Source organism: Herpailurus yagouaroundi, unplaced genomic scaffold, assembly GCF_014898765.1.
Source record: "Herpailurus yagouaroundi ecotype Mexico unplaced genomic scaffold, PumYag 185, whole genome shotgun sequence".
NCBI lineage: Eukaryota > Metazoa > Chordata > Mammalia > Carnivora > Felidae > Herpailurus > Herpailurus yagouaroundi.
In genome coordinates this window covers 17,976,469-17,991,460 of record NW_024412416.1, presented here as the reverse complement: position 1 = coordinate 17,991,460, position 14,992 = coordinate 17,976,469, and the positions used below count along the sequence as shown (strand labels likewise).

The following is a 14,992-nucleotide window of genomic DNA, read 5'->3' as shown; positions in this document are numbered from 1 at the left end:
ATAGTTTTAAAGGCTCAAAACTGCTAAGATATTAATTCTCCTCAAATTGATCTATAATTTAATACAATCAAAATCACAGCAGGTTTTCTTTTTAAATATATGTTGAAATTCTGGTTCTAAAATTTATGTAGAAATGCTGAACAATTAGAATAATCTAACAATTTGGAAGATAAATTTGGAGGACTAACACTACCTAATTTTAAGACTTACAGTAAAATTATGGTAATCAAGACAATATGGTGTTGTTGTCAAACAGACTAATAGAGGAGAGTTTCTAAAAATAGACCCACACATATAAGGACAACTAATTTTCAACAAAGGTACAGTGGAGAAAGGAAAGTACTTTTAACAGATGGTGTGGGAATAACTGTATATCCACATGCAAAAAAAAAAAAAAAAAAAAAAAAGGAAATTTAGCCAAAATTGTACCATATACAAAAAATTCAAAATGAATCACAGACCAAAATGTAAACATAAACCTTAAAAATTCCAGGAGACAATCCAGGAGAAAACCGGTGTGATCTGGGTTACGCCAAAAGCAAGATCCACAAAGGGACACATTGATACAATGGACTACATCAAAATAAAAAATGTCTGCTCTTTAAAAGGCCTCGTTAAGACAATGAAGAGACAAGCCATGGACTGGGAGAAAATATTTGCAAAGTATACAGAAGATAAAAGATTTGTATCCACAATCTATAAAGAACTTTCAAAACTCAATGAGAACACAAATATCCAAAAAAAACAATGGGGAAAAGATGTACATAGACACTATGTCAAAGCAGATATAAGGATGGCAAATAACACAAGCAAAGATGTACACTCTTACTCACTGGAAAAATGCAACTTAAAAATATAATGAAATATCACTGCAGAACAATTAGAGTGGATAAATTTAAAAGGCTGACTATTCCCAAAGTGGCAAAAATAGGGAAGAACTGAAAATCTCTTATATTGCAGGTGGGAATGTAAAATGGCGCAGTCATTTTTTGAAAGTTTGTCAGTTCCCTAAAAAATTAAGGATATATATGGTCCAGACTCTCCTCTCCTAGATATTTATCCAAGTAAATTTAAGTCTAGGACCATGAAAAGGCAGTTAACATATGTCCATAGCAGCTTTATTTGTAATAAAGTCAAACACTAGAACCAACACATATGCACATTAACAAGTAAACAGAAACAATCTGTGGTATAGCCATAGAATGGAATTCTATATAACAATAAAAAAGAATGAACTACTGATACACACTACATCATGAATAAATCTCCAAAGCCTTATGCTGAGTGAAAGGAGCCAGACCAAAACAGAGTGTACACTATTTAACTCATTCATATACAACTCTAGAAAATACAAATTAGTGTATAATAACAGAACACAGATCAGTGGTTGTCTGGAGACAGGATGAGGGCAGGAAGGAATGACTATCAAGGGGCATGAGAAAACTTAGGGATGGATATGTTTATGATCTTAATTGTACAGATGGTTTCAGGAGATGTGTGTGTGTGTGTGTGTGTGTGTGTGTGTGTGTGATATATACACACTAGGAGAAGCAAAGCAAAATAAATACAAAGTATGGATAGGATATTGAAAAACATAAGAACTGAAATTGATGAAAAGGAAACAAAGCATAGAAAGTATAAATAAAAACAAAACCTGGTTCTTTCAAATAAAAAATGTACCTGGCATGTATTGATCAAAGGAAAAAGACAGCAGAGAAATTTGCTGGAGAGTGTGGGTTTCAGCTGGATAGTGAAGGCTGCTGAGGTGTTACTGGGCATCCTTTTGCTGGTTGCTGCACAGAAAACAGCACCCTGGAAGCGGGAAGGAAACCCCTGTTCTGACCTTGCACTATCTCTCTAGGGCCCTCTATTGAGAAAGCTTCATATAAATCAACGACAAAGGAAAAAATTCTACAAGTGTCAGTCCCAAGGAAAAGGGTAGATCTGGAACTGAGAAGCAATAAACTGATAAAAGGCACACATACTTGAGTCCTCTCCACAGGGAGATAATGCAATTTGAGGCCTAGCATAATGTCACAGTTCCTTATATACTGCATCTGGCAGGCACTCAAAACTAACTAGGTACAATATAGATAAAACTGTCTAAAATAAAATCAAGAGAAACAGATTTAAAAAAAGAATTTTAAAAAAGATGTAAGGTTATGGAATTATCACATACAAACTTTACAGTAACCATTCTTAATATGTCTAAGGAGCACCCTAAGATTGAGAATTTCAGTGGGAGCTATAACACATGTGGTGTTAGACTATGAAGAAATCTGGGGCACCTGGATGGCTACATTGGTTGAGTGTCCAACTCTTGATTTTGGCTCAGGTCATGATCTCACAGTTTGTGAGATCGAGTCCCTTGTGGAGTTCTGTGCCGACAGCATGGAGCCTACTTGGATTCTCCCTCTCTCTCTCTGCTCCTCCTCTGCTTGCATCCTTTCTCTCTCTCTCACAAAATAAATAAACATGAAAAAAAAATCTCTCTCAAAATAAATAAATAAACATGAAAAAAAAAAAAAAAGAAATCTGAGAGAACAGTATTCCAGATAGAGGAAAAACAGGTGCAAAGAGGCAGGAGTCTGGTGTGCTCAAGAGAAAGGGAGGAGCAAACATGGCTAAGTGGACGTTAGAAGGAAGAGAGTGATAGGAGAGGAATTCAAAGGTGTAACCTAGAAGACAAGTCATGTACATGCTCACAGGTCACTTCCAAGTCTCTGGCTTTTATGCTAAGTATAAGGAATGCCAAGAGTGATGACTGAGTACAGGCAAAACGGGATCTGTGTTTTGACTTGGCTAGGATCACCAGACACTATGTAGAGAATAGACTAATGGAGGCTGAGACAGAAGTAGGAAGGCTACTGTTATAATCCAGGTGGGAGATGATGGTAATTTAGGTCAAAGTGACAGTAAAGAAGTAGTAAGAAGTGACAAGAGCCTGAATATATTTTTGAATGTACAACCAACAGGCTATGTGATGAGTTGGTTGTGGGATGTGAGAGAAAGCGAAATCAAAGACCCCAAAGCTTTTGGGCAGAGTAACTGGACGAATGAAGTTTCTATCGACTAAGATGTAGCAGATTGTGGAAGACTGAGTTGAGAGATAAGGCAATTAGGAGTTTGATTATAGATATGTTAACATTTAATTGTACACATCTATGCGGAAATGCCAACTGGATGCGGTTGGATATGAGTCAGACCAAGTGGTCCAGGCTGAATGAAGCTTGCTTTATTTGGGAATCATGCATGAATAATATTTAAAGCATAATTGTGATGGCATGAAATAACTGGCAATGCTTCTTATTGGGAGGGCTTTTAGCAGTTAGTGGGGGCACAAGTTCTTAACTGTTTAGAACTTTTGTGTGCATTGCAAGACATTTAGCATCCTAACATATGTCAGTAGGGACCCCAGGCTTAAAGCCGACTCCCTCCCCAACTTACACACATTTCCAAACACCCTGGAGTGGAGCATTACTGTTCCTGATTGAGAATCACTGACCTAGAGAATAGGTACAGATGGAGGAGATTTTGAGTCCTGATGCCCGTATATAGTGAACAGGGGAATACATTTTAGTCTTTACTAAAAATGCACCACGGCCACTCCTGCCTACAGGCCACACCAGGCCTGAAAATTTCCACATCCTGTCACTCCAAATACAAATCTTACTCATCATCCCAAATCCAATTCCTTTATAAACTCTTCTCTGATATCCTCTCTTGCCAATGATCTACCACAATGTTTGAAGTTTCTATTACACATTTTCTAACTGTATTATAGGTGTTCTGCTGCTGTTCACTCGTGTTCAAGGTTTCTCTTCTATCTAGCAGTTTCCATACTGATAGCTAAGCAGTTCCAAATACAGATCCGTTGTTTTGAGTCATCACACATAGATAAAGAAGTCTGAAAGAGAAAAGATAAAAAGGAAATGGGAAAAAGAACACTGAGTCATCCATATGGTGTGAGAAAAATAACTTGGAGGTGCTTACCAGGGTCCATCACAAGTCTCAGGGTCAGGAGATGTGCTAGCAACCTAATAAGCATTAGAAATATCTGTATTTGGTTACCCAGCAGGATGGCCACATTTAGGGAAATGAATATACAGGAAAATGACAGTAATCTGTCAAACAGGATTTTGGAAAAGGTCTTATTTATGGATTAAATTAAATGTATCTTGAGTCGTGTGTGTTGGGGGCGGGGGTGGGTACTATGAGGTGCTACAACATATACCAGTTAATTCTGTTAAAACAACCGACAAGCCACAGACTGGTGGGAAATATGTGCAAATCACATATTTGATGAAAGACATGTATTCAGAATATATAAAGAACTCTCAAGAAAGTCAATAATTTAAAACAATCCAATTTTTAAAAAATGACTGAAAGATTGGAACATGCTTTACCAAAGAAGATATATGGATAGAAATAAGCATATGAAAAGATGTTCAACCTCAGTAGTCACTAGGGAAATACAAATTAAAATGAGGTATCATTACTTATTAGCATGTCTGAAAGGGGAAAAAAAAACCGACAAGAACTCTTATAAGTTGCTCACAGAAGTACAAAATGGCACAGCCATTTTGGAAAACAGTTCAGTTTTTTATAAAGTTAAACATACACTTAACCATATGACCCAGCAAATGCATTCTCAGGTATCCTACCCAAGTGAAATGAAAATTTATGTTCACACAAAACCCTATATATGAATGTTTATAAAAGCTTAAATTATTCCATTTGCATGACATTCTCGAAAGGATAAAGTATAGGGACACAAAACCACGGTTTCCAGGGGCTGGAGTGGGCAGCCAGAGGTTCATTTCCAAGGGACACGGGAAGACATTTTTGAGGTGAATGAACTATTCTGTATCCTGATTATAGTTGTGGCTTTATGACTGTATGTATTTGTTAAAATTCACAGGAATGTACACTAAAAGGTGACTGTTACTGTATGCAAATTATACCTTATTAAAACAAACAAAACCCAAACGGTCTTATGCTGGTGAAGCATGGTCCTGGAGCCCTGTGCTCTGTTAGTCATTAGCCTTTTGTTGTGGATTATGAGATCTCAGGGGAGAAGCAGACCTGGCAGCTGGGGAACTCAGGGAACTTCGCCCAATAGCTGTTCACCAACTTGGGTAGAAATACTTCAATACCGTCAATAATTTCACAGCTGGTATGGGTGCACTCATGAAAACCAGCTACACACTCGCCTGTCAAATAATGTCAGAGTTTATATGAAAGTTTTCGCAAGATCTGCCTTTGCTATTTACTTTGCCTTTATCCCTCTGGCTTTCAAAAACCTCTGTTCACCCCATGTGATCACATAAGCACCAGAGTCTGTAGCAGCACACCTGTGGGTTGGCAGGAGAATTTTGTGGGTTAGAAAGATATTACCCTAATGAAGCATTCTGTGAAGTTGAGGACATGAATCTAAAGTTTATTTTATAATCATTGCTTCTTTCCTAATACAGACAAAATTAACATGAGAAAACCATATCCAAAATGCTATTATGCAGTATGGCCACTAAGTCTGAAAGCACAGGCAAACGCACAATAAATGATTCTTTTGATGATATACTACATGTAGCGTGATGATTAAATTTTTTGTATTAAGGTGGCTAGGCCATGGTAGCCAGATATTTGGTCCAACACTAGACCAGATGTTTCTGTGAAGGTATTTTTTGGATGAGATGAACATTTAAATCGGTAGACTTGGAATAAAGCTGATCACTCTCCGTGATGTGGGTGGGCCTCATCTAATCAGCTGCAGGCCTTAGGAGAGAAAGACTGAGGTCCCCTTCCAGACTGCCGTCAGACTCAAGCTGTCACATCAACTCCTCCTTGGGTGTCCAGCCAGCCCTGGAGCTTTCTGACTTGCCAGCCCCCACAATCATATGAGCCAATTCCTCAAAACAAATCAATCTCCCTCTCCCCCTCACCCCCACACACTTCCTATTGGTTCTGTTGCTGTGGAGAACCCTGGCTAATACACAAGGTAAAATAATATGATTTGCTTCCAAACTTTACAGCTACACTGTAGTATGAGAACCCTGGGCAGAACCATAAAACAATGCAAATGCAGAGTAAAAAACAAGCAAGTCATTTGTGAATTATTTACTTCACGCTCTTATTGCCTTAACAGCTGCTGCTTCTTAATACAATCGTGCATGAGCTATACATGGACACTGCCCAAAGAATTTAACAATACAGAGTAACAAATAAAGGTGTAGAAAACCGAAAGCCAGATTTTTCCTAATGCTTTCCTCATCTCCCATAATTAAAAAGACAAGTATCTGAAGGAAACTGCTGAAAAGGCTCACATTAACAAGTAAGTGGATCCTCATTTTATATGGAATCTAATTTCCCTTGGACAATTCTTTTAGCAGAAGTTCCTACTCTTCACCACTGGATATAAAAAGCTAATTAAATTCATTTTATGACACGTCTATTAAATGCCTTCTCTGCTTCATGCTGGAGACAAGCTGCCGCTATGAAGAATGCAGGCAGGGGTGCCTGGGTGGCTCAGTTGGTTAAGCATCACACTCTTGACTTTGGCTCAGGTCATGATGTCACGGGTTCATGAGTTCGAACCCCACATCATGCTCTGTGCTGACAGCACAAAAACTGCTTGGGAATTCTCTGCGTCCCCCTCTCTCTACCTCTACCTCACTCATGCACACAATGCACTCTAAGAAAATAAATAAACATAAAACATTAAAAAAAAAAAAACAATGCAAGCTATAAGGGATGAGATTACATGAGTTAGGGGACCTTTCTGCTGGGCATGGCCAACCTCCCTTGATCTCATCAGATATGAAATATCCTACACCCCTATTACATGAAATGATGCAGGAACAAGAAAGGTATTTTCCGTCTCTGCTCTCAAGGAGCTAGCAGAGGGGCTTAAACATACAGAGGTGACTCTAGACCAAAGTTGGAGGCAGTGTGCACAGTGCAGAGGTTACGAGTATGGACAATGAAGCAGATGATAACTCTATACCACCTGGCTTTGTGACCTGGGGCAGTTTACTTAATCTCTCTGAGCTCCGGTTTCTTCATTTCTAGAATGGGGCAAACATCGCAAGGGATGCTGGGAAGATGATGTGCAAGACGCAGATAAAATCAGCGAGCACACTTCCTTGGCACACAGAAAAGGTAAAGCAATGTTTATAGCTGTTCTTGTTTCCTATTCTTACAATAAGTGATTCTTTTGGTAGCATACCACAATACACAGTGCAATGGTAAGATTTCTGAATCAAAACGTCAGTCTAGATGTTGCCGTGAAGGAATCTATTGCTCCAAATTAATATTAGCACCGTGATATTCCAGGGAAAGGGAACAGGGATTCAGCTCTGTGAATGTGCAGGGCGCACAGGCTTAAACACACAGTTCCCTCCGGCCAGAATGTCTGGCCCATGGAAGAGAATGGCAAGTGGGAGAGCAGGCTGGAAAGCTAGTGTTGCACATCTCAACAAGAAGTGATTACGGAGGCACCTGGGTGGCTCAGTCAGCTGAGTGTCCAACTCTTGGTTTGGGTTCAGATCACGATCTCACGATTCATGGGACTGAGCTCCATGGTGGGTTCTGCGCTGACAGCGCGGAGCCTGCTTGGGATTCTTTCTCATCCACTCTCTCTGCCCCTTCTCTGCTTTCTCTCTTGCAAAACAAATAAATACACTTAAAAAAAAAAAGAGGTGATTATGAAATGAATTGCCAGTAAGGAGGGATGGAAGCCCCATATATGTCTCAGTTTACAATGAAATAATTATTAGCTGGCAATTATGAAGCCTTGGTATCTTTGATTTCCAACTCAGTAGTTTTTATCACTTTAGATGAAATACCAAGGCGGTTACCAAAAAAAAAAAATTATGTATCTGAATCCTTAAGTGAGTTATAAAAATGAGTTAAAATCTGTCACAAATGTTAGTACTTTTGGCTTAATTATACAGATAGTTTACGGCAATTATCATACAATTTTCTTTCAACTCAATGTTTTCGGAGCTGCCGTTCAACATTTAACCCTAAATAAGCTATGTGAATGGTGACATCTTTGTGCCACTAAGATTATGTTCCAGAACATGTATGTCATTTAGCACATTAACTTGTGTGCATTGTCACACTTATTTCACCTAACATGTTAAAATAATAAAATTCTCTTACCAAAAGCACCTAAATGATCATCTTGGAATTCCTTAGAAAGTACATGATGTCATTTGCATGTTCATTACTGTGGGAACAGCTACTAGATTTACCCTCCCTTTAGCAAAAAAGTTTTTTTTTTCCCAGCTTAAATTACAGGGAAAGGAAAGGAGAAGTGGATAAGGAGAAGGACAGACACTGCCACCCAGAGAAAATGGGCCTTGGTGTGAACACAGTCTGCCATTTTGGCAGGGCCTCATTTAAGGCTTAGCTTCGTTCGGTCTGAGAATGCATTTATTATGCTTTTATTCTTGAGAAGTATTTTTGTGCTGGCTGCTAATTGACTGTTTTTTTGCTGTTGTTGTTTAGCACTTTAAAAATGTTGTTCTCCTGTTTCCTGGCCTTCGCGGTTTCTGATGAGAAGGTAACATTCTTCTGAATGATTCCTTTGTACATAATTTGCCATTTTTCTCTGGTTGCTTTCAAGATTTTTTTTATCTTTGATTTTTTTTTTAATTTAAATTTTAGTTAACATACAGTCAAATATTGATTTCAGGAGGAGAATTCAGTGATTCATCACTTATATACAACACCCAGTGCTCATAATAACAAGTGCCTTCCTTAGTATCCATCACCCATCTAGCCCATCTCCCACTTACCTTCCTCTAACAACCTGCAGTTTGTTCCTTATCATTCAGAGTCTCTTGTGGTTTGTTTCCCTCTCTCTTCTCTTCCCATCCCTTTCCATGTGTTCATTTGTTTCATTTCTTAAGTTCCACATGTGAGTGAAATCATATACTATTTGTCTTTCTCTGACTTATTTCACTTAGCATAATACATTCTAGCTCAATACACCTCATTGCAAACAGCAAGATTTAATTCTTTTTGATGGCTGAGTAATATTCCATTGTATATACATACCACATCTTCTTTATACATTCATCAGTAGATGGATATTTGGGCTCTCTCCATAGTTTGGCTATTGTTGATAATGCTGCTTTGGACAATGAGGTACATGAACCCCTTGGAATCTGTATCCTTTGGGTAAATACCTAACAGTGCAATTGCTGGATTATAGGATAGTTCTATGTTTAGTTTCTTTTTTTTTTAAATGTTCATTTATTTTTGAGAGAGAGAGAAAGAGAGAGAGAGAGACAGTGTGAGCAGGGGAGGGTCAGAGAGAAAGGGAGACACAGAATTTGAAGCAGGCTCCAGGCTCTCCCCTGTCAGCAGAGAGCCCCATACAGGGCTAAAACCCACAAACTGTGAGATCATGACTTGAGCCAAAGTCGGATGCCCAAGTGATTGAGCCACCCCGACACCCCTTGTTTTTAGTTTCTCGACGACCTCCATACTGTTCTCCAGAGCGGCTGCACCAGTTTACATTCCTACTGACAGTAGAAGAGAGCTCCCCCTTCTCCACATCCTTGCCAACACCTGTTGTTTCCTGTGTTGCTAATTTTAGCCATTCTGACAGGTGTGAGGTGTTACCTCATTGTATCTTTGGTTTGCAGTAGCTTTGCCTAGGCATTGTTTTCTTCATAATTTATACTGCTTAGGGTCCGCTGAGCCCATTGAAAATGTGAACTTAGGTCTTGCATCATATTTAGGAAATTTTCAGACGTGATTTCTTCAAACATTTTTGAGGCATTTCTCTTAGTTAAGAGAAAAATGAGGAAAAATTTGTGCCTTCTCGGACACCAATTATACCTCTATCAGGCTTTTCTACATTGTCTGGCAGATCCCTGATGCTGTGTGTTCATTTTTGTTTTCAATCCTTCTTCTCTGTTCCTCACACTGAATGATTTCTTTTTTTTTTTTTTAATTTTTTTTTTTCAACGTTTATTTATTTTTGGGACAGAGAGAGACAGAACGTGAACGGGGGAGGGGCAGAGAGAGAGGGAGACACAGAATCGGAAACAGGCTCCAGGCTCTGAGCCATCAGCCCAGGGCCTGATGTGGGGCTCGAAGTCACGGACAGCAAGATTGTGACCTGGCTGAAGTTGGACGCTTAACCGAGTGCGCCATCCAGGTGCCCCTGAATGATTTCTATTGTTCTACCTCCCAGCTCACTGCCTCTTCCTCTGTTACACCCATTCTACTCTTAACCCCATCAAGTCAAGTTTTTATTTCAGATATTGTATTTCAACTCTAGAATTTCCATTTGTTTCTTTTGTATAGTTTCTTTTTTTTCCCCTGGTCTTTTATTCACTGCAAACTTATTTTTCTTTACTTCATTGAGAATAGTTCTTTTAAAATCCTCATCGGCCAACATTTTGGGTCCTCTCAAGCAGGTTGGTCTCTTGAGAATAGGTCACATTTTTCCTTAATTATTCAAATGTAATTCTGGGTTGTGTCCTGGACACTGTGAAAGTTATACTGTGAAGATGCTGGATTCTGTTATATTCCTCTAAAACTAGAAAGGAGTGTTAACGTTTTTGTTTTCATAAACAATTATTACTTTGTCGGAACCAAACTGAAAACTCTCTCTTTGGTATTTTTATCTGTAGCTACACTGTTTTGTGCTTGCCCCAAAGTGTGGTTCAGGTATCTAATATTGCTTGTTATTAGATGGGGAGCAACCACTACATAAAAATAGACTGTAATATAAAGGCTATTTTTCTAGACTGCTGGGTTAACTCGGAACTCGGAATGCATTTCTCATATAAACAATTCTGTTACCTTAAGTGGTTCTATTGATCAAGTCATTTAACCAACCTGCACCCCAATCCAGCTGTTTTTACAAAAGAAAAAGCAAAGCAGTGGCTCAGTTTTCTTTTCCGCATATGATCAGACAACTGAAAAAAATAACTGGTATAGGATAACTTTTACCATTAAGTTCTCTCAAATAGGCAAATGTGCCAATTACCATTCTCTAAAATTCTAACGGGAGGGACTTCTCTTTGTAGGTAAAATACAGAAGAACTGAAGACATTTACTCCTATAGTAACAATCAGAAAGATCCAGACAAAATAAAAACCATACTTTTCCATGAAACTAGCAAAGCGCAGTGGATACAAGGAAGCTGTGATGGCCAGTCTCCAAGATGGCGCCCACGACCTCCCCTCCTAGTATCCGCTCCCTTAAGAAGTCTCCTCCCCCAGTGAGTAGGAGTTACCTGTGTAATCAATAGGATAAAACAGAAATGACCGTGTGTAACTTCAAGGCTAGGTCACAAAAGATATTCCCATGCTCTACATTTCTATCACTCTACCTCTCTTAAGGTATTTATTTTTTGTATTACAGTCATTTTATGTATTAGGATTAACATCTAAGTTATCTTTGTTTTTTCCACAATTCTTAGCACAGGGCTGACTTGCTAGTTACTGATGAATAATTATATGACAAATAAATGAACATCTTATAAGGAGGTGCTAACTTTATTTCCAGCAAAGATAACTGGGTGAGACTTCTGAGGTTTCTTGAAACTGTATGACATTTGTTATTTGCTGTATTTATATCTGTTTATAATTTTATATCTGATTCTGTATTTTCCTTCTGAGATACGAATTATACACATAGCAGATTTTTTTTATATTGTGCCACAAGTCCCCAAAGCTGTGTTCATTCTGCTCTGTTGCTCTAATTCTCTTAGACTCTCTCTCCGTCGGAAGAGGGAATGTAATTGTTTCAGAGATGGTGCGGCACAGCAGAAGCCACTGTGGCCTTCTATTCCAGGCCTGCATCTAAGAAGCAACATGTGAGAGCAGTGGAGAACCAAGCATGTTGAACCTTAGGTTCTCTGCTTGACTATCATCTCTTTAAAGAGAATTAGCAATTATTCTAATCGAATAAATATAATAGAATCTAATAAATCTAATAGAATGATCAATTATTTATTGTTTATTTGGATCCCTGGTTAGATTATATGGTTTTACTCATCACTGTATGGCCATTGTCTGACATATGACCACAGCAGTCGCTCAATAAATATTCACTGAATGAACTAAGTGAACCAAGATCCTTGTTCAGAATCAAGAAGAACACTTTCTAGGCCTCAAAAACCCTTTTGCTCTTTGTATTAGGTTCACCTCAGATCCTCGTTCTACTCTTTGCCCTCCTTCTCCCAGCGCCCCCCCTCCTTTGACTTGGAATAGGGGAGTCCCTTTGCATATATTCAACAAGACAGAGAAAGTGAAGGGGGTCCCTTAATTCTGTTGCCAAACCTTCAGTAACCACCATCTATTAGAATTCTGAGTACAGGGTTGCCTGGGTGGTTCAGGTGACTGAGTATCTGACTTCATTCAGCTCACGTCATGATCTCATGGTTCGTGAGTCTGAGCCCCACATGGGGCTCTCTGCTGTCAGCGTGGAGCCCGCTTCAGATCCGCTGTCCCCCTCTCTCTCTGCATTTCCCCTTACACACTCTCTCTCAAAAATAAACATTAAAAAAAAAAAAGAATTCTGAGTACATTTTGCCACAAAATACCATGGAATTTTGGGGAGGGTGCAAAATGGGGTTAAATGACTTTTGAATAAGTTGGCTAGGAATATAACCACCTGAATTGATCGTAGTGAGAAATGCATTCTGAGTAAAACCACAGACTAAATATGCCTTTTGGATCACAGTTCATCTGTAAGTGGGACTACCTATACGCCAAAAACTACTAATATTACAAAACCGATCGTCTGATACTGTCCTCTGAATATTTTTCTTACCACTACTTCCACAGGAAGGTGTTAATAGTAATAATAAAGGTAGACTACTGGCTAATAATTTGCATATTTTGCCCTATTATTTATATTCTCAAAGATTTGGAGCTCTTATAAAATTCACTACTTCTGCTACCAGATACCAAGGTAAACATGAAAAAGTGTCTCCGTATTCAGCACAGTCAATAACATCCATATCTATACACCAAAGTAGAAGGCTCTTTATCTTAAGTAAAAGCTGTTCCTTAATTGTGGTAGAGACTTCTGTGCAGTCTCTGAAGGCTTAGGTGGGGGTAAAACTGCCTTCAGCCTTGGAGCCTGCTTGCATCATTCTGTGTATCTTGGTAAGGGAGGGCATTTTACTTACCACTTGGAAGAATTAGGCTGTATTGCAGATCATTTAAGAACTCATTAGGATTAATGACTGAGTAGTATCACAGCTGTCACATAATCAGCTGTCGAAAAATCACCGAGCTAAAAACTCCACCACACATTCTATTACCTCTGCTTCACAGAAGGTTCCGAACTACATCTCTGGGCTTATATTTCATCAGCCTACGTGCGCACTTCGAAGCACCCTCGAAGGCTCTTCCAAGATAACAAGTGTATAATTTTTCCTAAGGGAAGGCTGTTATTCCTAGGAATGCCCTCTCTGGGGCCATCACTGCTCAGAGCCCATCCTCTGGAGCCAGGCCAACAGGGGAGTGGCTGTTCTCTGTGTACAAGCTTATTGTCATCGTTCTTGCCAGAACTACGTATAGTATGAACCAGGTTGCGCAGGGTGTCAGGATTACAAGGACGGAGTGAAATATATGGGCTAAGTAGCCTCAAAGATCTCCCAAATATTCTTTGGCTGTTTATGTGAGGAAAGTTAGGCCGGTTAAAAGCAGGTTCTGGTAGCCAAGTCGTCCTATATTAATCCCATACCACCCTGGGAAACATCTTAAGGTGGTTCTGTCTCACTCTTACAGAAGAAGAAGCTGAAGGGCGCCTGGGTGGCTCAGTTGGTTAAGCATCCGACTTTGGCTCAGGTCATGATCTCACGGCTCATGAGTTGAAGTCCCACACTGGGGCTCAGAGGCCCAACAGCTCAGAGCTTGGAGCTGCTTCAGATTCTGTGTTTCCCTCTCTCTCTCTCTGACCCTCCCTCTCTCACGCTCTGTCTCTCTCTCTTTCTCTCTCTCTCTCTCAAAAATAAGTAAAACAAAATAAAGGAAAATAAAAAGCTGAAACTGCTTTTCTAAAAGCCTGACTGAGAAGGAAAGATTATTGCTGCTCTGAAAATAAAAGCCTATCACTTTCCTTGAACTGAAACATCTGTTTTGGTTGCCAGAATCATGATTCGTATTAAGGGACTATTTCAAATGTTGCATTCTAAATATTTCGAAATGGTCAAGTTCTAGATACTAGGGCTATTCCTGGAGTAAAACTGTCACTGCGGTGGAGTGCAGAAGCTTTTAAGTTCATGCTGATTCCTCCAGTTTCAGTGACTGATACTACTGAGTTTATAATAGTATACATGGATTCGTTTTTGACTGGAAAATAATAAACCACTTGCTTACTAACTGAACTGGAAGTATAATACTGCAGATTGCCCAATATTCTTAGTTTCAAAAGGCATTTGGTTTAGCATATTAAGGCCAAAGACAAAATCAAAAATGATTATACAAAGTTCACCTATTTCTAAGTTACATCAGGACCAAAAAATGAAATAGAAATGAGCGTGGAAAAGAGTTTAGCTATAGTATAAAATACGAAATCAGCCTTACCCACTGCACCCGATGACTTTATTGTACAGATAGGATGGCAAGCCTTTCAGGTGAATGTTGTTATCCACGTATACGTATTGTAGTTCTCGAGATCGACCTAAATCTGTATTAGAAAGAGAAGAACTGTAATTCCCAGAACTATATACTAGCACAATGTGAAATGTAAAATGTAATCCATAATATCAGAATAATTCAAAGTTTCTATTCTGGAAGACAAACTGTTATAGATTTCATTGAACTCTGCATATGTAACCAAGCTCACATAGTAGATTATGTGCATCAGAAAACGTGACTGTATGGGGCACCTGGGTGGCTCAGTTGGTTGAGTGTCTGAATTTGGCTCCAGTCATGATCTCACAGTTCATGAGTTCAAGCCCCATATCGGGCTTGCTGCTGTCAGAACAGAGCCTGCTTCAGATCCTGTCTCC

At 39.1% G+C, this 14,992-nt stretch overlaps 1 protein-coding gene across 4 annotated transcripts in view; it reads right to left on the bottom strand.

The window, feature by feature from the left end:
• The window catches only part of LRRC28 (leucine rich repeat containing 28), a 152,652-nt gene that overhangs the window by 26,988 nt on the left and 110,672 nt on the right, over nucleotides 1-14,992 (bottom strand). For all 4 annotated transcript variants that reach the window (XM_040493784.1, XM_040493782.1, XM_040493785.1 and 1 more), the window contains one exon: nucleotides 14,565-14,667. In XM_040493784.1, the coding sequence (XP_040349718.1) occupies nucleotides 14,565-14,667 (103 nt within the window). The remainder of the gene's footprint in view (nucleotides 1-14,564; nucleotides 14,668-14,992) is intronic.